Source organism: Excalfactoria chinensis, chromosome 2 (genome assembly GCF_039878825.1).
Source record: "Excalfactoria chinensis isolate bCotChi1 chromosome 2, bCotChi1.hap2, whole genome shotgun sequence".
Lineage (NCBI taxonomy): Eukaryota > Metazoa > Chordata > Aves > Galliformes > Phasianidae > Excalfactoria > Excalfactoria chinensis.
In genome coordinates this window covers 67,135,173-67,160,322 of record NC_092826.1, presented here as the reverse complement: position 1 = coordinate 67,160,322, position 25,150 = coordinate 67,135,173, and the positions used below count along the sequence as shown (strand labels likewise).

The window sequence follows — 25,150 nt, the reverse complement described above, 5'->3', positions numbered from 1 at the left end:
TGAGTCTGAAGAAGAAAAATGGTCTCACAACTGGAGCGTGGCCAATGCTATACCACGAGGGTAGAAATAGAATTGCCAGGAAATAAAAAAAGTGGGTATAGGGAATATGCAGTGTAAATCTTCATGCATGGAAGATTATTGGCTTTACAGAAGATCATCTTTCACTGTAGATATGAGTTTATAACATTGAGAAAAGGCGTTAGAGATGGTATTGCTTTTTTATTATTCCTTTCCCTTTTTTGTCATCCCAGTCTTGGAAACATGTATTTAGGAGTTGCTGATAACTAGCCATTAACATGTGAAATTTACTAGATCTGTGTGGCAGTTATTAATAGCTAGAGAAAAGGAACAGGCAAGATTTTAATTAAAAATTTCTAACTTGTTTGAAAGCTTTCATGGCAGAAATAGATGATAGATGAGTATGCAGCTTACTTGTTAGCTCATGGAAAGAAAAGTGAGAACTTTGGGGACCTCATATTTTAGGCTAATGTTTGATTTTGTGAGTTGTTATTTCTACATATAATTTTTGTGTTTTCTCATGTAAGGCTTGTATCCTTCAAGCCTTCAGCCTTAACTTTAGGTGACAATACTGAAGGTAGAGAACATACCCAAATGACAATGTAATATGACAGATGGCACGGGTCAAAGTGTGCACAGAGTAGAAACTATCACAGTAGGAATACAATGTGTAACTAAAAGTTTATACCTCTGTTTTACAGTGATTTTTGGAATTTAAAACAATCAAAATAGCATTCTGCTCTGAAAGTCACAGTGTCTGCAGTGACTGTAATCTAACATGATGGATGAAAGTAATGGTATATTTAAGGATGTAGTAGTGTACTTTGAATTCCATGTTGACAGATCTGTTTGTGGTTTGATATGCACACTCAGTTCAACATTTCTGAAGCATGCTATTAAATAGTTTTTGCTCAGAGAAGCACTCAGCACTTATGAAATGTACTTAAATGTAATGCATTCATCCACATTTTCATTCATGCTCATCACACTCTGTTGAATAAATGAAGTTATGTCTTCACTGTACAATAATATATATGCTATTCTAATAAAGGCCTCCAAAATTTCAGTAAGTGGGCTAACAGGAAAGATTAGATCTAGGGAAGAAGTTCTTTACTCAGAGGCTCTAGAAGGTGGTGAGACACTGAAACAGGTTGCCCAGAGAAATTGTGGATGTCCCACCCCTAAAGGCATTCAAGGCCATTTGAACACCATACATGTCTTCATTAGAATAGCACATATACTATTGTACAATGAACACAGTGTTCAACTGTAAAGTGTTTGTGCAACTTGATCTAGTATAAGATGTTCCTGCCCCCAGTTGAAACTAGATAATCTTTAAGGTCTCTTTCATTTCATTTCATTTGATTCTATGATTGTTCCTTAGTATCATTACTATCTGGGTAAAGATACATTATTTGATTTGGATCTGTAACCTCATTCCTGTTTCACCATCTAGAATGATAAATGCAGTTCTTAGACTTCATTACAACCAAAGGTAGTCCTAGGAAGAAATAGTTATTTGCTTATTATCATGATCAGGCTTTTAAAAAAAAAATATTATTTATCTATCTATTTATTTATTGTGTTCTTTGTCTTTGAACTTTTCAAGTCTCTTACCTTCACTGGTATGCTTGAGGTGAAAATCAAAGAATAAACTCAAGGCCAGAGAAAGGATAACCTGATGATGTTTGTATTTTATTACCTTACACCCAAGGCTAAGAGGAGTTCATGACAAAGGATATGCTTAAGAGCCATATTCTCTGTATGCATACAAATGAGGAGAAAATTCAGTCCAGTACTACAATGAGTTGCACTTCTTCAGTGGATATCCCCTGGGAGAGACAATTCCAATTCCTGCTTCTTTGATTGTTGCTGTGTAAATAGATCCAGCCCCAGCTGTGGAGCTACTGGGTGTTTTGATTCCATGAAACTTGTGAGAGCGACTTCAGATTTCAGGGCAGAGACATGTGTGACTGCAGAAAAGGACAGGAAAGACCAGAGACAAAATACATATGGCCAGCCCAGACTGTGGTAAGGGAGAGATGAGGATTACAAGGATGGTTGTGAGTAATTTTTCATTCAAATCCTTGTTTCTCTTGAAGCTCTGCTGACCACAGACCACTAAGGGGGCAATAAGTTCAGGCAGCAAAGATAAAAGTTTAGTGATGGCATGCTCTGAAATCAGAAGCCAGCTTTGAACCCTAAAGCAACTCTAGCAGTTTTGAGATAATAGTTAGTTAAATGCAACTTTGTTCTTGTTATTGTGAAAAAAAGTTGCATGGAATTTTTGCCCCCAGCTGTTAGCAGTAGATGTTGTTCTGAGGTTTATACTTTAGGAGCCAATGACAGGAAAGAGATGGGGAGGCAAATATATAGGGACATCCATCACATCTGACAGTGTAATGCACACTTGACTTTTGAAGTCTGATGTTTGTTACTGAGACTTTCTACATTTATTCACCAATTTAAACAGTTACTTAAAATAACTCCTGGAGTGAGCCAGGCTAACCAATGTCCTTGTAACCATCATGCGTTAGCATTTAAGTCTAAAATGCCATGGTGAAAAGAACAAATTTGTCAGTTTTAAATGGCACTTCTGTATTACAACATCTGTTTGTATTAGCTTATGAGCTTACTATAGAGGTATTAAAACTATAAACACTAGTGTATTCAAAATGTTAGCCAGTGCAACAGACATTGCTGCAAATGGATAAGTGACTGTAGCCAGGTCATCCTTGAACTGACAAAACTTAAAACTTCAATTTTCTGCAGATCTGACAATGACAGCTTGACTCCAGAGCTATAAAGGTGACTCTGAGCAATTGAACTGTCTTGATAAGAGTCCCTTTTCTTTGTGTTTGAGTGGTGATTGTTTTATTCATAACTATTGTTTTCTATTGTTTTTTAATTGCCTTATTTTCAATTAGCTATATGAAGAAAATAACCAATTAAAGAAGACTTTTTTTTTTTTTTTTTTTTTCCAGCTTTGATTTTATTATACTATGTAGCCAACAAAAAATAGATATGAGATATCTTATTTGCACTGTTGTTTGTTACGAACTTAGTACAAGACCTGGGGACATTAAAGAGAAGAATCTTTTGAATCCCAGGAATGTCAGAGTTTAAAAAAATTACATTATTTTTGAACAGAAGGAGTGGGTGATGAGCATGCAAGTAATTTGGCAATGGCACTATTTCAGAGCGCTCTAGAATATGAAGAGGATGGATGGGTTATAATGTCAGAACCCACTTATTTTTCCTACACTTACATTCCAGGGCTTACAGCAAAGGGCAGGATGGATACAGTCCAAAGAATAAAATACTGTGTTTGTTTATATGAAATTCCATGGACATCAAGGAAACAGCCCAGATAATTGCTTTTTAAAAAGTCTTACTGCAATTCCAGACTCTGTTAAATGATTGTGGCATATCAGCTTCCATTTGTTTGAAAGAATATTCAGATGATGATTTTGGTAAATTTAAGATAAAGACATTGATTTTGTATCTGCTGGGAATTTGATATTAGTTTTAAAATATTTGACAATTACACTTAAGGCTCAAAGAAAAGATTCTGAGAGCTACATTTTCACAAGAGATGGATGCGCTTTCTTTTGTATGCACATTTTTGGAATTTTCTGTTTTGTTTCATTTTTATTTTGCATAAGGAAAAGTATAGATAATAAATTCTAAGCATTATTTTCAGAGAATTTAAAAGTATTTTTGTCCATCTTGCTTCACAGTCTATTTTGTGGTTGCTCAGTCTACACAGGTTTATATTTAGTTTCTATCAGAATAAAAGTTTGCAAGACAAACAAGCAACATGTTTAATAGAACCATGGCCCATGGCCCATATAATGAGACTTCTGCCCCATTACCAGTACGTGGATGTACTTACATGATTTTCCTTAGTATCTGTTTCTTGTGAATGAATGCTAGAAAGCATTTGAGCCAAGTGCTCAAACAGAAGTAGTAAACATTTTGTTGTTGATGATTTTCGTTGTTTTAATAGTTCCTATCTATTAATTTCTGCAGAAACAATGTTTGAATCCTTCCTACATATGGTTTCAGGAGTTGCTTAGTATTGCTCTCTGTCTGAATAAGCATTAGAAATTGCTGTCAGTTTCTGGCTTCTTAAAGCATTCACACATTCTAATGTGGGGGGGAAAAAGAAAAAGAAAAGAAAAAAAAAAGATATAAATTATTTTTCAGGGTCAGTGTGTGTGTATTGTGACAATGAAATTTTGAAGGTTTCCATGAGAAACTTAATATTAATCAAAATGTAGATGCTTCTAATAAAACATGCCATGCAAATTATGTAGCTAGGAGTGACAAATCTGTGTCTGGGCATCTCAGTGATTTTATTTATATACTTAGAACACACTGTTCTTATTGGCAACCTGTTTTTAATTCTGACTTCCTGCACATTCAGAAGTCTTTGATATTGAAGACCTTTACTGTGATATTGTTTGGATCCTTCCACAATGATTGATGGATGTCTGTGTTGTCATTAGGACATTTATATTGATGATTGGCAACACATGGCAACACATTGAGTATGCATGAACACTGATTTTATTCCTTTTTTTTTTTTTTTTTTTTTTTCCTATGTGGCAGGAGGAATGCCAGAACTATATTCGAGTGCTTCTTGTTGGAGGCAATCATCTCTTTACCTGTGGAACCAATGCTTTCACTCCTATTTGCACGAATCGGACGGTATGAATTAAATGTTTTGTCCCATAAACTTGAGTCCATGTTTGGAGACTGCTGGTTAGTAAGCAGAGCAAGTTGCTGATTTCAGGCTGTTTGTGAATTGGTTAGTGAGCTGATACATAAAAGTTGATTTGGTTAGTGTCAGGGTAAAGCAGGCAGAGAGTTAACCCATAATCTCTTTTCAGAGCTCGGTTCCTTCCACATGCCAAATTTCGTGAGTCTTTAATATTTCTAAGACTTCTGCCATTTTGTCAAATTTGGTTGTTGTAAACAGGTTTAGTTGTAAAACATGATTGAGTAGCTTCGTACTGTGCATGTGTATTTATGAAGAAGACAAGTGCATGCACTGTTGATTTCTGACTGGTGGGAGTGAGAAAGTTTTGTTGAGAAATCATCCTGTTTCTGGGAGAAAAAAAGAACACAACCCACACACAACAACAACAACAAAACTGTAATTTGTCTGTCAAAGAGAATAAGTCCATAAAGAATCGATAATGCTCATACAAAAAAAATCAAAACATCACAGATTGGACTAAGTGGACTATATATTTCACGTGGGGAGAGGCATTGAAATATAAACTGACACCTTTAGTGACCCCTTGTCACATTTATTATTTTTAAGCTTACTGTACCCTTATTTTCAAATAACTTATTAGAATCACACTTTGATTTATAGCTGGAAGTATTTGTGCTACTAAGTCAGAAAGATGAGCTCATTTTTTTTAAAAAATGTAATTTTCATGTTAGATTTTTTTCCTAGTACACACCAACAGAACAGTAGGATTTTTTTGGTATTTAATCAGGTTTTACAGTGAATACTTTAGATGAACCTGACAATCATATCTGTTCGTCACAATAGCAATCTGTATATATATATATATATATATACAGATATATATATATATACACATATATATAGATATATGCATATATATACATATATATACACATATATAGAATATATATATTCTAGTTGTTCCCAATGTAAAACGTTTTAGGTATGATAGCTAATGGTTAATTTGCATGTTTTGCCCAATCAAGGTCCAACAATAGTGCAGTGAAATCTGTATGAGACACTTTCAGATGGATGTACAGGTTAACTCATTACTGCTGTGCAATAGAAAAGCAGCTAATTCATGTTTTTGATAAGTTTGCTCAGATTGATACAGCATGGCTGAGATTATAATTTTCGAGTCATTTTAATCCCTTTTTTTAAACTGTTTTACAGTTAAATAACTTGACAGAGATACATGATCAAATCAGTGGCATGGCTCGTTGTCCTTATAGTCCCCAACACAACTCCACTGCACTTCTCACTTCCAGTGGGGAATTATATGCTGCTACAGCCATGGATTTTCCAGGAAGGGATCCTGCCATTTATCGCAGTCTGGGAGCCCTTCCTCCTCTCCGCACTGCACAGTACAACTCCAAGTGGCTGAATGGTGAGTACTGATGAACCATGACACTGATCTGCTTTTTAACCCATGTTCTCCTGATTTGTGAGAATTTGGGTGTTTTGAGAGTAATGCAGTTCTTGTTTTAAAATTATTTTGCATAATGCAGTATTTAATATACTAGTATAGATATTATAGCATGTAATCAGTATAGCTGTTTGTAGATATGCACTGAAATGTTGTGTTTGCAGGTGTAGGGATGAGCTGTACCTTAAATCTCAGGTGAACTTACATAGCAAAGCTGCATTGACCAAGGGCTGTGGCTTGTCGTGGACATTGCTCCATTAAGTCCTTCAAAAACTAAAGGCAGAAAATAGTTTAGAATGGGCTGAATTTCCCTAGCTTCCTCTGCAAGTCCCACCCTTAAAAAGCTGAAATAGTTGTGTTTTCAAGCTGCTTAGGTGGTAAACTGAAGTTTTTGAAGCTTATTATAGCTGATTTTGAAACTTCTTTTTGTATGTGCTGCACAAATAATAATAAAAAAAAAATATATTGTAGCAATGATTCCTGATTCAAAGATGTTCATCACGAAATGAGGACTTCTAGCTGGGAGAAAATTTAAACTGGTGTTCCTGAGATGAAGCAGAGTTACTTGATGATTAATGTATGGCTTACAGAACTAGATGCAGAATATTCTAAAGTTAAAACCATTGTTTAACTTAAAATGTAAAATTATGTACTTATTTATATTTTGACCATGGTCTTCCTGCTTAAAATAATATGTCAAACATATTTTCATAACTCATGATGCTTAAGTTACTGTCAGTCACATGGGTGACACAACAGTAACCCACAGCGCATTTCTTGTTATGGTGAAATTATACTCATGTTTGAATTTAAATACATGTATAAGCCCTTCTAAATTCAGAACATTATGTGTCAGACTATTTTAGATATCTCAGTCTTCATATAAACTGATTGCTGAATTGTACTTGTTTACTCGATCTGTTTTCCCTATACAAAGAAGCCATGAAAGGTAGCTTGGAGAAATTTGTGACATTTTCTGAAGTTCAGACAATACTAAAGTATTAATTAACAAAAGAAGACCAAACTGCATAAAACATAACAGAATTATAGCAGGGCAAAAGAAATATGAGATGATAAATGAACTCATTGTACAGGTATCTCATTTCAGGCAGCATTTGTCCACACAGCCATGATACTGAAGCTAATTGTTGTGCCACACCTGGATGCTTCTGTCAAAGGCAAAACATTCTTCACACTGAGTTTTCAGTTTAACTGGATGTTTTATGCCAAAGGGCACAGTGAAATTCCCACCACTTCCTATGAAAAATGTTCCAATTAATCAGATTCTCTCTATTTATATTTTGCCTACTAAAAGCTTCTACCATACCTATACATTCTCTTTTATAATTCATTCTTCTGCCTCAAAACTGTTTGGAATTAACTTGTCAGGAAAGTGTGACTTTATCTTTGGGGAGGAAGAACTAGATTAGTTTTGTAATTGGAGCCAACTCAAGCAAATCCTATAAAAGGCTGGAAGCATCTCGGTTTCCTGCATAAAGAGGAGTGGAAGGGAAATGTCTTCTGGAGTCGCAGATTCATCTGCCTTTATGTCAATTTGCCCATGCATGTGTGACGCAGTGTCAAAAAACTGCATTAGGTTTTCAGCACTTGGATTGTAATGAAAGATTTGATGCTTTCAGTGAGAGAGAAACATAAATAATCTTGTAAGAAAAGTTAGGTAGTTTTATCAACTGGAATGAAAGCTTCATAGTCAAAACTTGCTCAGCAGTATTAGCTGACACTTAGTCAAATTCAGCCTTTTTAGGGTATGCTCGTGTGCATTTATGGCTTTAAATTTCCAAGTCATAGCATATTTTTCTGTTACATTCATGCTTCCTTCAGAGATGTGATACTTCTTTTCACTTAGATTTGCTACTATACATATTACTTTGCAGCATTTCAAACTATCTCTGGGTGTGATAGCAGTACTGTAAAAAATCAGAGAATCATAGATGTCTTGGGTTGGAAGGGAACTCAAGGATCACCAAGTTCCAAGCCCCCTGCCATAGGTAGAGTTGCCAACTGCTAGATCAAGTACTATATCAGATTGCCAAGGGCCCCATCCAACCTGGCTTTAAACACCTTCATGGACAGGGCATCCACAACCTCTCTGGGCAACCTGTTCCAGCACCTCACCATCCAGTGAAAAACTTTCTAAATCTCCTTTCCCTTAGTTTAAAACCATTCCCCCCCTTGTCCTATCACTGTCCACTCATGTAAAAAGTTGTTTTCCCTCATGTTTAAACTCCCTTTAAATACTGGAAGGCCACAATGAGATCTCCCTGCAGCCTTCTCTTTTCCATGCTGAACAAGCCCAGTTCCTTCAGCCTGTCTCCATAGGAGAGGTGTTCTAGCCCTACGATTATCTTTCTGGTACTCCTCTGGAGCTTCTCCAAAAGCTCCACATCTTTCCTTTGTTGAGGTTCTACCATGCTTCAAGAGCTCACTGCTTGCTCATGGCCAAACTGTTGTCCACAAACACACTAAGAACCTTCTCTGCAGAGAAGTTCAGCCTGTACTGATGGATGCAGTTATTCCTCTCTGGGTACAAGACTCTATACTTCCTTTTGCTGATCAGTTTCCTCTCCACCTAACTCTCGTGCCTGCTTAGGTCTTGCTGAATTGTAGCAGAGCCTTCTGATGTTTCAGCCACTCCTCCCAGATTTGTGTCAACAGTAAGCTTGCTGGGAGTGCACTCTGTCCCTTCATCTGGGTCACTGATGAAGATATTGAGGAAGGTGGGACCCAGTACTGATCCCTGGCAAACATTGCTTGCTACAGGCCTCTAATCAGAGTCTCCACTGTTGATAACTGGCCTCTGAGCTCTGCCATTCAGCCAGATCTCAGTCTACATCACTGTCTCAGTTTCTAAGCTTCATTACAAGGATGCTCTGAGAGACAGTCAAAAGCTTTGCTGAAGTCTAGGTACACAGCATCCTCTGCTCTCTCCAGTCTGGCTCCTAGACTGGTAGCCTTTGTGAATCCACAATGACTACTCCTGCTAAACTTCTTTTCTTCCAATTGCTTGGAGATGGCATCCAAGTTTTTCTGTCACCTTCCCAAAGATGGAGGTGAGGCTAACCACCCTGTAACTCCTAGATCATCCTTCATGCCCTTTTTGAAGACTGGCGTGACACTGCCTTTCCTCCAGTCTTCAGGGATCTCTTCCATTCTCCAAGACCTTTTGAAAATGATAGAGAACAATATAGTCAGGCACTACTGCCAGAAGTCTGAAATTTGAACCAGCTGAGTTTTGTCTGTACAGTCAGTTTCAAATAGCAGGCAGCGCACTTGACCAAATGTTAGATGACTGCCTGATTCCTAAATGTTTTTCATTTTCTGGAACATTTTCGCGTGTAAACAGTCTTGTCTAATTCAGTGAAAGAGGGAAGGAACATCTGGAGGCAGTTTTTGAATTTGCTGTCTTCTTAAATTAAGAGGAGTAACATATCCAGGTCTTGATTATGCCTGAATATGTTCACCAGTTACAATTTTTTTCCTCAGGAATTCCCTTTTTTTCCACAAAAATAAATTCATGCTCTGCTCATAGAACTTATTTGTCTTCCTACTGCTCCTATAGACATTAAATGCAAGTGGGAAATGTAACAAACTAGTACTATCACCACCTGGTACCTAGCTCGCTGCAGGACAGTTAATATGGAACTTCCATATTAAACTGCCTCTTCCACTCATGATTTTGGCTTTGTATTTTCCTGTGTAGACACACAAAAAAAAAAAAAAAAAAAAAAAATAGTTCTTGGAGCTACTCATGTGAGTATGTATAGAGAGGGGCAAACAATTGAAGAAGAAAGAAAGGCTGCTTGCCTGCTTTTTACTCTTTAAGACACGTTTTGCTGCCTACCTTCATTTCTCTTTCTCTCTAAGTTTATATTCAAGTACTTCTGTGCTTGAGAGAAATGACTTGAGGTCAAATAGCACATATTGAGCATTATATCTAATGCAGACAGTTCTTCCATTGATTTCTTCTCTTAACCAAAGTGATCAGCAAAGCCTTGAGATGCAGCCCACTGTCCAGATCAGTAAAGAGCAGTGTGTTTCTAGACTATTTTAAAATCACCTTACTAATGTTTCATAAAAGCAATAGTCTTCCTTAGTAGTCTGCTTTGGACATCATTAAATGACAGCAAATACATTAGATCTTTCATTAAGTAAAAAGGGACAGCTTGATTTACTGTTCGTGTGCTGTTTAATTGTGTCTATTTATAATCACAACATAACATGGTTTTAAAATCATATACTGAATTTACTGTTACAGAGTGTTTCTAATTGAGCTCAACATTAGGGTTGATCTACAAAGTGCAACAGGGGCAGAATTCATCATTGTTTGGTCTGGAGTATAGAGGTAAATGGAAGAGTTATACTTACTTCAGTGGGTCAGATTGACAATGAAAAGCCTCCACTGCTTTTCTGGTAGTACAACATTTACAATTAGTAAAGATATTTCTACTTTCATTTCACCTCCTCAAATCAATTAAGTTTGATTTGATGTCTCATTATGAAACTTTAGTCTACAGTGTCTCCTTCCTTCCCTTAGCCCATAAAAGGGCAAAACAGACTAAGGAAGATTATGATAACCCAGTCCCTTCCATTGTTAAATCATAAAGCAGAATGGTGGGACATTTAGTTTCAGCCTTTGCCATTAGACTTGGCTTAAACTTGCATATTCAAACTGTTTTGGTCTCTAACTGTCATGTAATACATGTAATACATTGTAGTTGTTTTCTTTTTTCCTAAACATTTTGTGATATATGCTCTTGGAACATGTTAAGTAAATACAAAACTTGAGCTAAATGCCTAGCCATTTCATCAGTGGCTCAACTACAGATGATTTAAATGAGATCTAATATCATATGTGGCCCCAAAACAGAAAGGAAATAAAATATTGCACAGATTATAAGCATTTCCAGCTGAGAAGCACATACGAATGTTTGGGTTTTTCTACTCTGCTGACACAATATTATCATTTTTCCCACTTACTGCTTGGATATTAGATGCTCTGAAAATAGTTCTTCTATGATATATTTTTTAGTATTTTGCTTAAGTTTCCTATTGTAGTCTTAATTTAGTCTTAATTTAGTCTTCACAAGTAACAGCAAGGGCAAAATTCTCACAGATTGCTGGTTAGAGGGGTTTAGTGCAGCTGTGATTCCATCCTCATCATTGTTTTTGCACGATTATTGTAACTCTTGCTATTAGAAGGACATGTGGAATGATATTATGCACTAAGAACAAAATAATCCTTTCACTTTTGCTTCAAAGCATTAATGGAAATGAGTGCAACAATTCAAGGTTGTTTTTATTTTCTTTATAGTGAAAAGCCTTGTAATTACCTGAAACAGCTTTTCCTATTATGCAATATTTTATGTAATTCAAATCCAGTTGATTTGTGCAGCCTGGTCTTTAGTTTACAGACGGGAGACTATGTTGAAAATATTCAAAACATATGCTACAATTTGTTGCTTATTTTGCAAGAAGATAAATAATGACTTTTCCTTGGTTCTGTCACATATACAGTTGGTTCTGATCCTTTGTGTGTATCTTTTTTCTAGTATCCTAAAATAGAATGGGAATCTCTATTGGTTCTGAAATCATCCTTAGGATTCTCCTCTGGAGCTGCTATCAGAGGCAAAATTTGAGTAGTTGTGCTGTTTTTCCTTTCAAAGCTGCATAACTTCCCCCAGATGGCAATGATAAAGTAGGTGAGTGGGATGTTGATACAGGATGGAGACACCTCCCCTGACCTCCTTTGTTCTAGGCACACTAAGTTGCTACAAGGCACTTTCATCGCATTTATTCACTCATATAATACTTCCCACAGAGGTGGGTTTTGTACTTCTTATCCAACCTAGGGCTTGGACAATGTGCCCTATGATCAGCAACAGAGGGGGCTGTTTAGTCTGGGGAAGAGGAGGCTGAGGGGAGACCTTATTGCTCTCTTCCAATATCTGAAAGGTGATTGCAGCAAGAGATTGCATCTCTTCTTGCTAGTGACAGGATGAGGGGAAATGGACTCAAGTTGTGCCAGGGGAGGTTTAGGTTGGATATCAGGAAAAATTTCTTTACAGAAAGGGTTGTTAAGTACTGGAATAGGCTCCCCAGGGAGGTGGTTGAGTCACCTTCCCTGGGCATATTTAAAAACCATTTGGATTTGATGCTCAGGGACATGATTTAGCAGAGGATTGTTACTTAGGGTAGCATGGTTAAGTTACGGTTGGACCTGATGATCCTTAAGGTCTTTTCTATCCTGAGCAACTCTGTGATTCTAGGTGAAGCAGCAACAGCCCTCTTACATTTATGAAAAGTTTAGGAAGCTACTGAAGGCAGAGCCTATTCTTTTATATCTCACCTAGGCTGCTCATATCTACTCACATTGGCTAAACTAAGAAGAAAGAAAGGCATCATTCAGAAAACTGTAGTATCCAATAAGCAAGAGAGAATGCCAGAAATTAGAACTGAAATACATCTCACTCAGGAAAAGAGAGAAATAGAGATGGTCTTGATGAACTTGGAGAAACAAGAACATGTAAAAAACAGAATTCTCCAAAGAGAGGAGAAGGACAGAAATACTGGACTCAGAAATAGAATTTCAGTACCAGACATATCAGGCCTTACAGTGGAAAGAAAAGCAGATGATTATGAAATTAAGCTCTGATTTCTTTACTATCAGTGAAAAATTAAAAAAAAAAAAAAAAAAAAAAAAAAAAAAAAAAAAAAAAAGGAAAGCTGTAAAGAAGCCCAAGTTGGCAAGGAAAGACTGATTGACACCTTTCATGAAAAATCAAATCAGGGTTAAAAAAAAAAAAAAAAAAAAAAAGTAAAAAAAAAAAACTAAAGAAGTGGAGAAATGGCAATCAAAATGTTTGATATTTTAAGTAAGCATCCAAACTTCTGCATTTTATTGATAGATCCATATAGCCCAAACCTCCAGAGGTTCTGAGAGAATTTAGTTGGTGATCTGTATTTTTGCTCCTTGTCCCACTTTCCCAATATCTTGTTATGCAGGGTACCTATCCAGTGAATGCAGGCAACTAAAAGTCTAGTGAAATTCACATTGGACTCTCAAGGACTTCAGTAGTTACTAGATGAGTGTAGAGAATGATTTCTGTCACTAAGTTTGCAACCAATACTTTTGCATCAAGAAAATGATGTAATAAATTACAAAATGTTAGGCTGTAGGAACACTTTACCTTGAAAACTAAGGAGATTTATTTGAATAAACAACAGCTAATATAAGGACTTTTGTAATATAATATTTGAAAACTACTTTTGAGGAAATAGATTATTATATTTCAGAAATTATTAGAGAATATCATGTCTAATGTCTGCATTCACTTTTGTGATTGCACTAGACTCTATTATAAATAGATAAATATAAATATAAATATATATCAGTAATTTAAGAGAAGATTGGGAAAAAAACTGACATACATGTTTTAACTATATTTTGTAGTCCTTGCTCTTCTCTGCCCATAAAACCTTCAACTGAATTAACAGAGAAGAGTATTAAAAAAAAAGCCATGAAGAATTGAGGCATTGAGGAGAGAAAAAAAATAGTCAAAATAGACTGGGAGTCAGCTATGCTACAACAGACTAGTATTTTAAACATGTCTCCTAGATGACTGTGATACACAGAGCTGCTAATAATCAGTGATTTCCACCTGTTTTATTCAGGTATTTAACGTTTTCCGTTTCGCTTATAATTCTGATGACTACAAATTATGTATTAGTTTGAGAGAGTTTAACACTGTAGGAAAAGATTTACTCTAGGATTAAGACTTGTCCTTAAGCATTCTTGAGAAGCAATGCCTGGCTCAGCCTAATGCAAGATCTCTAGTGTTTTCCAACAGCTGCAGAGAGTTATGCTAAATTAATATAATTACAAAAGAAGTACTGAGACGGCAAAATGCAAATAAGAAATGTACTTCATTAATTATGTTAGTAAGGTGAAAGAAAAAAGAAAGGACTTGCACATTTGGAGCTTAAATTCTTGCTGTTATCTCCCTTTTTTAGAGCATTTTTAGTGGCAAATTGAACCTTGTTAAAAAAAACAACAACAACAAAAAACAGAAAAGCAAACAAATGACTAACCAAACTAAAACAAAACCCAAACCCACCACAAAAAATACCACCAAATGCATGTTTCTAGAATTTAATGCCATTGATTATTTTGCTGAATATGAATATTTGATTCAAGTGAATTCTTAGAGGCCAAATGGATCTCTTGAGACCATCTGTATGAGAGTGTGATTTGTTGATTTAGTGAAGATGGATATAATTCAGCACTAGACCAGCATTTAGATTTTTAAGATTTTGAATACTGTGTATGCATGTGTATATATATGTTTTTGCAGTTATAAGTACATATATGTGGTCTGCATTTGGATCAAACTTATCATTTCAGATTTCTTTTCAAATTTCTGGAGCTCAGTTCTCTTTTGATTGGGTCTCTGAATGCAACTCACTCGAAATAGTGAGTTAGTGCTCATTTCTCATAGGGTTACTCACTGGAAATCATAACTCGTTCTTGCCAAGAAATAGTACTTATCCCTGATCATACAATATCATACATATTGCTTGATTGTTTACTTGCTTCCCAGGCTTGTTTTGGACCACTCCAGTTGCTTTTTTCCTGTTGAAAACCTGGACATGACTCAGGGAGAAGTTTGCTTTAGATGCTTTTGCCAAGGGGCACTTCATGTAGGGTTTCCCTCTAGAGCCTCTAACTCTGTGGTGTGACCTCTTGCTTCCTTCTGAGGTGTGCAGCACACCCCTCCTTTTGTGCTGCAAGGATGCTGTTCTCCAGAGTGCAGCATCAGCGTGCACTCCATGGCAGTGCCATAACTACGCCATGCACCAGAAGTCTGCAATGTCAGGAGGTTTCAGCTTGAAGACAATGTGCTTGGCCTGTTTGGTCTCTAAGACCCATGGGCGGGTTGATATGGAAAATAATCTAACAGGAAACATTGCTCTTCTTAGTAAGAGTCTTTTTGTTAAGAACAGAGACTGTGTAGGTTTGTCCTCAAACTTTGGAAAAACAATTAGATTATTTCTGACTGAAGCCCTATGTTGACTTTGCATGGTTAGATCATATTTTTGTGATAACTTACAAGAGTCTGTGGGCAAAAGTCCTTGATGGACAGAGTCATGCTAAGAGAAGAAGGAAGCTACAGAGATTCCTGGGCTTTGCACTGTGTAAGCAAGCTTCAGAAACACATGATGCATGCTGCATCAGTGTTTGCTCAGAGGCAGCACTAACTGGCAGTGCAGTGTTACAGTGCCTGGACTCACATATCTGTTTAGCGTTGCTCGATGTTGTACATTGGCAAACTTTATCATGCCATGTTGCTAAACTCTAATTTACAATAGTCATGATTTTATTACACATTGATAGTCTCATGTTGATCTGTATTTTCTGTATCCTGGCATACCAGAATGCTGTGTACTTGTTATCATTCACAGAAGAAATGCATTTACTCTTTCAGAACAAATGGAAATTTGTTCCTGCAAATTCAGCAGGAAACAAAAGTAATTTCCTCTCCTGTATTAAAAACCTCTGTAACAAGTCTTCCATGTCAACAAATAGCAGTTCACGGCACAATATTGGGAAACTTATAAACTTAATATTCCTAGACAGGAATGTCATTTTTCCTTTGAAGCTTTGAAGTGATTTAGTTCATTTTTCCCAAAGAAAAATTGAAATTAAAATAAATAAATAAATAAATACATAAAAGCCTGAGATGATAAACCCTCTAGATCCACAGAATTTCCTGAGGTAGCTCTAAGATAATACAGTTTTCACAAATTTCAAGTGCAGGTCATGGTTTCATCCCTTCATAATCAGTACGGTATATGCACAGGTGTTTGCAGATTATAGGGTATTTCTCAATTCTTAATCTTTGGGACATGAATACTAGTTTTTGTTTACACAAGTTCTATGACTATCACTGCATACTTAAAATATTTTCATGCAAGATTGATTTGGATTTTGGAGAATCTTAAAAACATTCTGAATGCATTTCATATAAATTTTATCCCTACAGGTTATAAACATTTTGTCAGTAATTAATTATTCTAACTGGAAATGCTTCACATAATGTTTTGGCCCTATGGTGAGATCTTCTGCCAGTGCAGAGACCTTTTGGGGCCATTGGAACTCACTCAAGAAGCATCATCAGGCTTGACTGTAAGGCGGGGCTTCTGTTTTTATCAATTGTACTGGATGTTCTTCTATGTGGATCAAATGGATGCGTTTGCCCAACAAGTAGAATCTTTCTGTACCAATCAGGATATTTCTGAGAATATTTCAAAGAGTAGGTAGGGATACAGGCTACAGAAACTCAAACACTTTTTCTTGCTATTTTGAGTGCATTCTTTTTTAACATCTGGTAGGCATCTTTAAATCAGACCTAACCTTTGTATGGTGGAAGAATAGCCCAAGTTAGTGCAACTAGTAAATACCCATTTTTCCATGAATTTCTTCTGTGAATATAAGAGCAATAATCATACGTTGTTTCCTGGTTTGTTTCTTTGTTTGGTTTTATATTCTCTGATATTTCTTGTAACTCTATTAGCTCTTATATCATATATATTGCTTTTGTCCACTTAGAAAATTTTAAAAGGAGATGGAACTGAGATGTTGTTACCTTGCCATTGAACATTGTCACTTAGAATTTTCTTTCTTCCCATTAAAGCCACTGAATATATTCTTAGTCACACATAGTAACCATCCATTATTCTGGTAACCTAGAGTGGCTTGGTGGCAAAGCGAAAACAGCGTTTAATGTGAAAGATTAAAGTAGTTACGCAGTAAGAATACACCATACCAACATGGTGGAGAGGAAAGATTTGACGATGCATTTGAAGGTGGAAAACAGTGAGCTGGGCCAAGGCTTCCCACCACAGCTGCGTGCCACAGACACTCAGAGCAGAGAGCCCATGTAGCCCATGTAAAAGGGCCATGAAACAGCTAGTTCCCCACAAGGATAATAAAAGGCATTTTTTTTGAAAAGTAATGGCTGGTGATAAACTTTCATGACCTTATGACTGCATCTGTCACGGGTAGACAGTAAATAATCTTTTATTTTGTTATTTTCAGAACCCAATTTTGTGTCATCTTATGACATTGGGAATTTCACCTACTTCTTCTTCCGAGAGAATGCAGTGGAACATGACTGTGGCAAAACAGTTTTCTCTCGTGCTGCTCGAGTGTGCAAAAATGATATTGGTGGCAAGTTTGTGCTGGAGGATACCTGGACTACCTTCATGAAAGCTCGGCTGAACTGCTCTCGTCCTGGAGAAATTCCATTTTACTATAATGAATTGCAGAGCACTTTCTTCCTGCCAGAATTGGACTTGATCTATGGGATTTTTACCACTAATGTGTAAGTAAATTCCATGATATATTTTGTTTGCTACTTATTAAAAAAAAAAAGCAACCTAAAGCTTCTGGGCTGTTTTCTGTTCTGTATTTGCCAAGTGAACACAGTAATTTCAAACTACTGTTTACTAGTCTTATGAACAGATCTTGGCACCAAGTGCTTCCCATAGGAATTGCTGAAGGTGTACATGAAAGAAGGTAGAGTTCTTAATATTTTGTTACCTCAAGAAGGCAGTTGTGTTTTAAGACTATTATGTTATCCTTTTCATATATCTTAAGGCTACTCTGATATCGTTTTTGTACATTTTAAGGCTACTTCATTCATTCTTACAAACACTTTATTTTTGCACATTATTTTCTGAGCATAAATACATTATTTATGAAATAAATATTTTATAATTATAATTTCATATTATCATAAAATTGATGTGATGCAGATTTGCCATAAGTGTTCACTTGACCCAAACAAATACAGGAGATTCTCTGAAATTTTCTGGTTCAGAGGAATTCTGTTCCAGAAAATCCACAAGGTTTTGGCCATGGAAACTCAGGGTGATTATCAACTATTTCCTGTGCTACAAATTCCACTTTCTCTGACCTTATATAAAAAGGTCAGGGCTGCCATCATCCTTGAGAGGGAACCTGTGAGTGTAAGACTACTTTTGCCACATGAAAGAAAGACAGCCTTTGAAAATTTGCTGCTACTTTCTTCTTCCTTTGTAGTTTAGCATCCTACTTTGTCCAACAGGGATTACTATTCAAAGAGAAATTAAACACAACAATTAACAACAATATATATATATGTATATATATATATAGTTATTTTCCCATTTCAAATACATTTGTTCCTGTCTTCAAATACTATACATAAAATTTTGAACATTATTGAAATCTTTTCAGAGTTCTGATTACTTCCAGCAGGTTGCATGTTTCTCACAGATTATCTGCACACCCCATGCGATTTCAGCCCTGAATCCTGATGATGAAGAAGCACTGGAGTTTCCCATGAGGGAGACCACCATATTCCTTTCCATAGATGTAGGATCAGACACTACCAAACCACATTAAGCATTCTTTTTATTATTCTCAATAGCTTCAGAATTACAACAATTTTATTTTACACTAGTGCTTATTTTTTGCATATATACTGTGAATCATTCTGTGGAGAATGACCTGAAGTGTTTCATTACAAACCAATTCAGTTTGTAATGTTGTTATCCAAGTTAATGTTTACATTTCTTTTGCAGGAACAGCATAGCAGCCTCAGCAGTTTGTGTTTTCAACTTGAGTGCCATAACTCAGGCTTTTAATGGACCCTTCAAGTACCAAGAAAACTCTCGCTCTGCTTGGCTTCCATATCCCAATCCTAACCCAAATTTTCAGGTACAGATACATATGAGAAGGATAATATGTACATTGTTGTTTTGTTTTTTTTTTTCCAGAATGCTGTGTGGTTCATAGCTATTAAGACTGGTTTTCCAGTATATTACAGCATGAGTCTTTTAAATAATAAATAAATAAATAAATGGAGAAAGCTTAAGAGATTCCCCTCCCCCCCCCCCCAATTTTAGCATTCTTAATTTTGTCTTTTCACAGAATAATTTGGGTTGAAAAGCAGTGTGCATTGAAGAGTAGGAGGAAAATAAGAGGGCTGTACTTCAGTTTTCTGTAGTAACAGAACACAGTTATCTGTCAAGGCAGCATTAATTCCTGACTCAAGTATAATCAGATTGCTATCTTCTTTTACGCTATGTGTGTGCTATTATGATCAAGAAGAAACCATTATTTGACAGGAAAAAAAAAAAAAAAAAGAAGAAAAAAAAAAAAAAAAAAGGGGGCGGGGGGGTGGAAAGTGGAGTACTCAATATTGTATATATTTCCCTGTAAGGAGTTTGAGTAAGATAATCTGTGAAATGGTGTCTTCCTCATTTGAACTTGTCAGCCTCAGGTCTTGTAGTAATCTGTAGTTGGCTGACAGTATACAACTAATTAGTTCAAGGAGAGTCAGTCAGTGGAAATTCTTAACAAAAAGAAAGGAATATTTATGGTAAGCACATAGCCATTTGTTGTGAATGAGCCCTGGTAGGTAGGTAGCTAAGCACCACACAGCCACTCTGTTACTCCCTTTTTTCAGTTAGACAGGGGGAGGAATGTGTGATGATAAAAAATCGTGGGTTGAGACAAAGACAAGGAGATTACTCACTAGTTACCATCATAGGCTAAACAGAGTTAGAATCAGGAGAGTAACTGAATTTAATGCCAACTACTGACAGACTAGAGCCATGAGAAACTGAAAGCAAACTAAAATCACCTTTCCCCATCCACCCTCTTCAACCTTCTTCTCCTGGGTAGGGCAGGGGAACAGGTAAATTGGGGCTGTGGTCAGTCCATAACACTTCATCTCTGCTGCTCCACTGTGGTCACCCTCTACCTCTGCTCCATGTGGCTCCCTCCTGCAATGCCATCCTTTCCATGGCTGCACATGGAGATCTGTTCTGTGTGATTGCCATGGGCTGCCAGGGATGTCCTGCTCCTCTGTAGGCCTCTCTCCTAATCTCAGTCTATGATTTCAGGAGTTCAATGCTGCTCCTTTAACAACCTTCCCCACCTCCTTGTTAAGGGTCATAAGATCTATGTAGGCATAAAACAGAACCACCCAATAGGGACTGCAGGTAGCTTTAGCTACTTCCTGATTTATGCAAACAAAGGAAAATAAGGCACTAAATTTGCTCTGAATTACAAGACACGGCCTTGTTACTTGATCTGAATTTGGCGCTAACTTCAAGTGGCAGAACACCATTAAATTAAGCCATATTGCAGAAGAAGGCTGTATCTGTTCATAACTTCTTGCATTTTGCAGAAATATTTATGTTGTCGTAGTAGGGGTTGTAAGAAGGTCTAAGTATGGCTGAGCTTTTGGAATAAGAATCCTGAAGAAGGGTTTGTTTGTATACATCTTACCTTCTTTCTAAGTTCAACTCCAGTGCAAGTTATTCATCTCTGCTTTCAAAACCTTTACTAATGCATTAGTAATTATTGTGGGTGCATCCCATACGGAATGATACATGCAAAAGAAGCTGACTGTCTAATGGCAATGTAAAAACAGTCTGAGTCTGTACTATACTGCCGGTGCTCATCTCTAGCTTCTAGTACAGGCATAGAGATGTTGAAAATCCTTGCTTGGGTAGTCTGGATGATTATGATATGGGTGGTACTTTCTTTATCAAATTTACAAGAGGAGCAGCAGTGGTTGTATCAGATCAAACAGAACAGTTTTGCAGGCCAGCTCTAGTTTTAAGAGCTGTAACATGGCCTTTTACAACACAGTATTGAAGCCAATTCATGTTAACTGATCTCTAGGTATCATTAGTGATGCCAAACTTCTGTTTTTTTCACAGGTGCTATCTTTTATTCAATTGAACTTTCTGTCAGATTTCTGGCTCCATAAGCACAGTGCTGACATATACCAGAAGCTAGTCTAATGCACATAGTTAGATATAACCATTTTTTGTGACTTCACAGTACTCTAGAATGCATACTGCATGGAGAGTGGATATGTACATTGGCTGAACCACTGATTTCCTTTCCCAAAAGGAGGTCTTTTCTTTTGTAGTGCAGTTATGGTAAAATACTTGGAGTTCTGTTTGTGTAGTCTCTGAATTTGATTTATCCTCAGAGCATTCAGCTGCTCAGCATTAAGAGACAGAAGCATGTGTTTGTGAAAGAAGACTACTTCTGGGTGGTGATAGTTACCTCACATGTTGTATTTCCAAGGCTGGGTTATATTAAATCAAACATCTTCCAGATTGGAATACCATTGAAGTCCCAGTCTTTAAAAACACTGTTTTTCTCCATAGCTCACTTTCTCTTCACAGGGGACGTTTTCCATTGAAAGACCAAGGACAGTGTACTTATGAGTATTCTAGCTGGAATCTTTCTGCCTTGATATATTCAGAGAAATTCTTTGGCACACTTGCTTAATTTTTCACTGGCTTGACATGGGGGGTACTCACAAAGCAAAAAAAAAGTGGTTGTTCCCTGTTGATTAACTGTCTTGCCTCATCATAGGTTCTCTCATTAAGGAATTATTGATTGAAGTTATTTTATTATTATTATTAATTTAAGGTTGTGTATTTGGAGCAATTGCTTAATTTCAGATTGATAATATGCTAATGATTAAAAATAACTGGTAGAATTTTGCAGATGATTTTATTTAGTTCATGCTGCAATTCATAGTATCATTTATGACATAGAACAGAGTAAAAGATATTAGAGTATCTCTTTCACATCACTGTTTGATAAAAGTAGTGAAGCAATGTTTTACTTCTCTGATGCAATAATATTTAAATAAACATGGAAATGTTTATATACTCACATGGGCTGAGCATCTATCTCCTGTCCTCAGTTAGCTGAAGACCTAAACAGAAAGATGTTAAAATCAATTGCTGCTTATTTTGTTTTGCTTATTTATGCTTGGACTTTCTCTCTGCACTCAAATATTAGTACAGTTTCCAGATACATATGACCAATTACAAAGCAAAACTATCTCGGCAATGGGTAACATTTGTAGTTTGATTTATAGTGAGAGCTCTGCACAGTCCATTCTGTGTGCTAAATGCACACAGAGTCTGAAGAAGTTTATAGAACTGTACATAAGGCTGTGACTTGGGATCTCTGTCAACAGACTGCCTGTGGTAGGTCATGGGTTTTCATATGAAAATTTGTAATTCCTTTAGCACTGTGTCTGTGTAAATTCTGAAAAAAATAAAAGAAATAAAAAAATAAATTGATGGCAGCTTTTCTCTTTCGTACTCTGTGGATGTAAGTTAGAGTCAAACATTACTGTAGCCCACCTGCACTCATTCTAATGTCAGCTTGTTTGGAATTAGGGAGTACCCTTAGTACTGCCTCAGGCAAGTGGAGCTTCTTAAGCCACTGTGTGGACACACTGATTAGCACCAGAAAATGACTGTCATGTGGAATTACAAAGTGTATCTATGATGCACAGTTTTAATATTTATGCTCTTGTGCTGTAATTCAAAGAGTAAAACTTCAGGTACTGCTGAGGCATATGGTAACGTTATTTTCTGTCTGCAGTGTGGCACCATGGACCAGGGTTTGTATGTGAACCTGACTGAGAGAAATCTTCAGGATGCTCAAAAATTCTTCCTAATGCATGAGGTTGTCCAACCAGTTATTCCAGTTCCGTACTTCATGGAAGACAACAGCCGATTTTCTCACGTGGTTGTGGATGTTGTGCAGGGCAAGGACATGCTCTTCCATATCATTTATCTTGCCACAGGTATGAACTTTGTGTTGCTATAATAACTGAAAAAGATTGAGGTCTCTGAAGTTTTAACAGTCTTTGAATCAGTTTTGGAATATCTATAGCACCTTGAATAGGTTGGTGTTTTGCTGTGTTTTTTGTTTTTGTTTGTTTGTTTTTCTTTTTGGTAGCATTAATTCTGCCTTCTATATCTGGTGAGCAAAAGAGTCCAGCAGTTTGCAGTGTCTTTTTTATATTATATTTTAGACTCATATGTTGCCCTGTGTTTCCTGTTCTCCTTTGAAAGCATAAAGTTTACAAACTGTCAAGAAAATTATTGGCTAGAAATTCCACAAACATGAATTCACAAGTTTCTCTTTCATCCTTTGTATGTAGTTCAGGTTACATCCTCACTCAAGGTTCATATGTTGTTTTAGAATCCTCTGAGGTAAAAAGAACTCATATAACAAATGCAATTACTGCTATTGCTATTTCTGACTCTTCTGCTCAAAAATATTTTATTATCTTTCCTTTTCGTTGCACATTTAAGTCATCCATTCCTAAGCATTTCTATACTCTGTGTTATTGTTTTTCCATTTATAGATAACTCATCTAAACTCTAGTAATGAAATAGTCTTATATATAAAATTGTCTTGGTTAGAAGTATTACTTTCTAGACTCAAAAATTCATTTAAGCTTCTGAAAAACACTGAAGGTGTTAAACTGTTTTTGCCAAACAAGGATGTCCCTGAGATGGCAGTATTAGATTAAAGCAACACGTTTATGACCTTATGACAGAAAACGTAGTTCTCACATACTTAGTAGGGGATAGTTCATCTAAGGAATGGTTTGCTAGTGTGCATTTTCCATTTCATAGTGAGTAGGCACTAAATATGGAAAATTTAAAGAAGGACTCGGTTAATCAACAGGCAAAAAAAGATGGTAAGCAGCAAGTTCTTCGATCTTGCAGTCAATGAAGACAGTTTCAAATTTGTCATCAGTTCAATAGAAACTGGATCAGTCATTTGAATCACTTAAATCATGACTTACTGATGAAAATTGTATATCCATAACTTATAACTTATCAAGAGCCTAAGAAGAATTTGTGTTGTGGTTCAATATATGATTTATTTTTCCCCTGAAAACAGGATGCAATGATTTTCAGAGATGATTGCATCTTTTTAGACTGAAGAAATTTTAGAATAATTTGCTTCATTTTGATGAGACAGTATTTCTTGTCTAATTATCCTAATAGGTGAAGTTTTTACATTTTACTGCATGAAAGTTGAGCAGTAATATGAAAGCTTTTAATAGGTTAAAACTTTATTTGAATTTGTCCAGTTGTAGTCGAAACAACTTGCCGGTTGGTAAAGCATAGCATTTTAAGTGAAATCATGCTACTTCCAAATGCTGTTTGTTTTGTAGCAGTCTCCTGACAGAAACGGTATTACAGAAACATGTACTTCATTGGTTTTATATTTATCAGTGCATTGTAGGATATTTATATTATAATGTCAGTGTTGAGTATGAAATAATTTGTCATAATTCTGATTGACTTCAGTTTTCAGATTTCCTCACTGTGTTTTCTTCCATGTCTTACTCAGAAAGCGGGAGTCTAAAATATCAAGTTTCATGGTTCATTAATAAATTGTGTTCAATGAAACTTCTAGGTTTTTTTAATGCATCTTTGTTGCTGCTAAGACAGTGCTTTTATGTTCCTTGTCATGTATAATTTCCATGCAGTTTCATTCTTCTCTGTTCCACCGTTTTCAGTCAGTCATGGAAATAGGATATTCTGGTAGCTGAATCTTTAGTCTGTCACTAGTACATGCTTTGATGTAACCATAGAGTGTATGCTGTAGGCAGGTTAGAAACTGTAAGAGGAAGAAACATACTAACTATATAATGTTATGAAAATTTTATTGACAAAGTGATTTCTGTTTCATTTTGAATTCACCCAATGGCAGTGATTTGTGTTCATATTCCTTCTGTGTGTCCCCTCAATTAAGCACAGGAACTAAGCTTTATTTTCCAGTGAGTATTAATACTCGCTTCATCTACACTGTCTTTCCTGCAATGAACAAGGACAGTACAGCTAGATCAGGTTGCTGAGCTCCCCAAGTCAGACCACGAATGTGTCCTGGGACAAGACATCCTCCATATCTCTGGGCATCTGTTCCAGTTCCTCACCACCCTCACTGTAAAAAACTTCATCCCTATAGCCATTCTAAATCTTCCTTTTTTCAGTTTGAAACCATTTCCCCTTCTCCTATCACA

General features: G+C 36.4%; 1 protein-coding gene across 1 annotated transcript in view; it reads left to right on the top strand.

Moving 5' to 3' along the window:
* The window catches only part of SEMA5A (semaphorin 5A), a 306,555-nt gene that overhangs the window by 171,439 nt on the left and 109,966 nt on the right, over window positions 1-25,150 (top strand). The window contains exons 7-11 of the mRNA XM_072327729.1: window positions 4,633-4,731; window positions 5,957-6,170; window positions 17,326-17,611; window positions 18,855-18,990; window positions 22,705-22,909. Of these exons, the coding sequence (XP_072183830.1) occupies window positions 4,633-4,731; window positions 5,957-6,170; window positions 17,326-17,611; window positions 18,855-18,990; window positions 22,705-22,909 (940 nt within the window). The remainder of the gene's footprint in view (window positions 1-4,632; window positions 4,732-5,956; window positions 6,171-17,325; window positions 17,612-18,854; window positions 18,991-22,704; window positions 22,910-25,150) is intronic.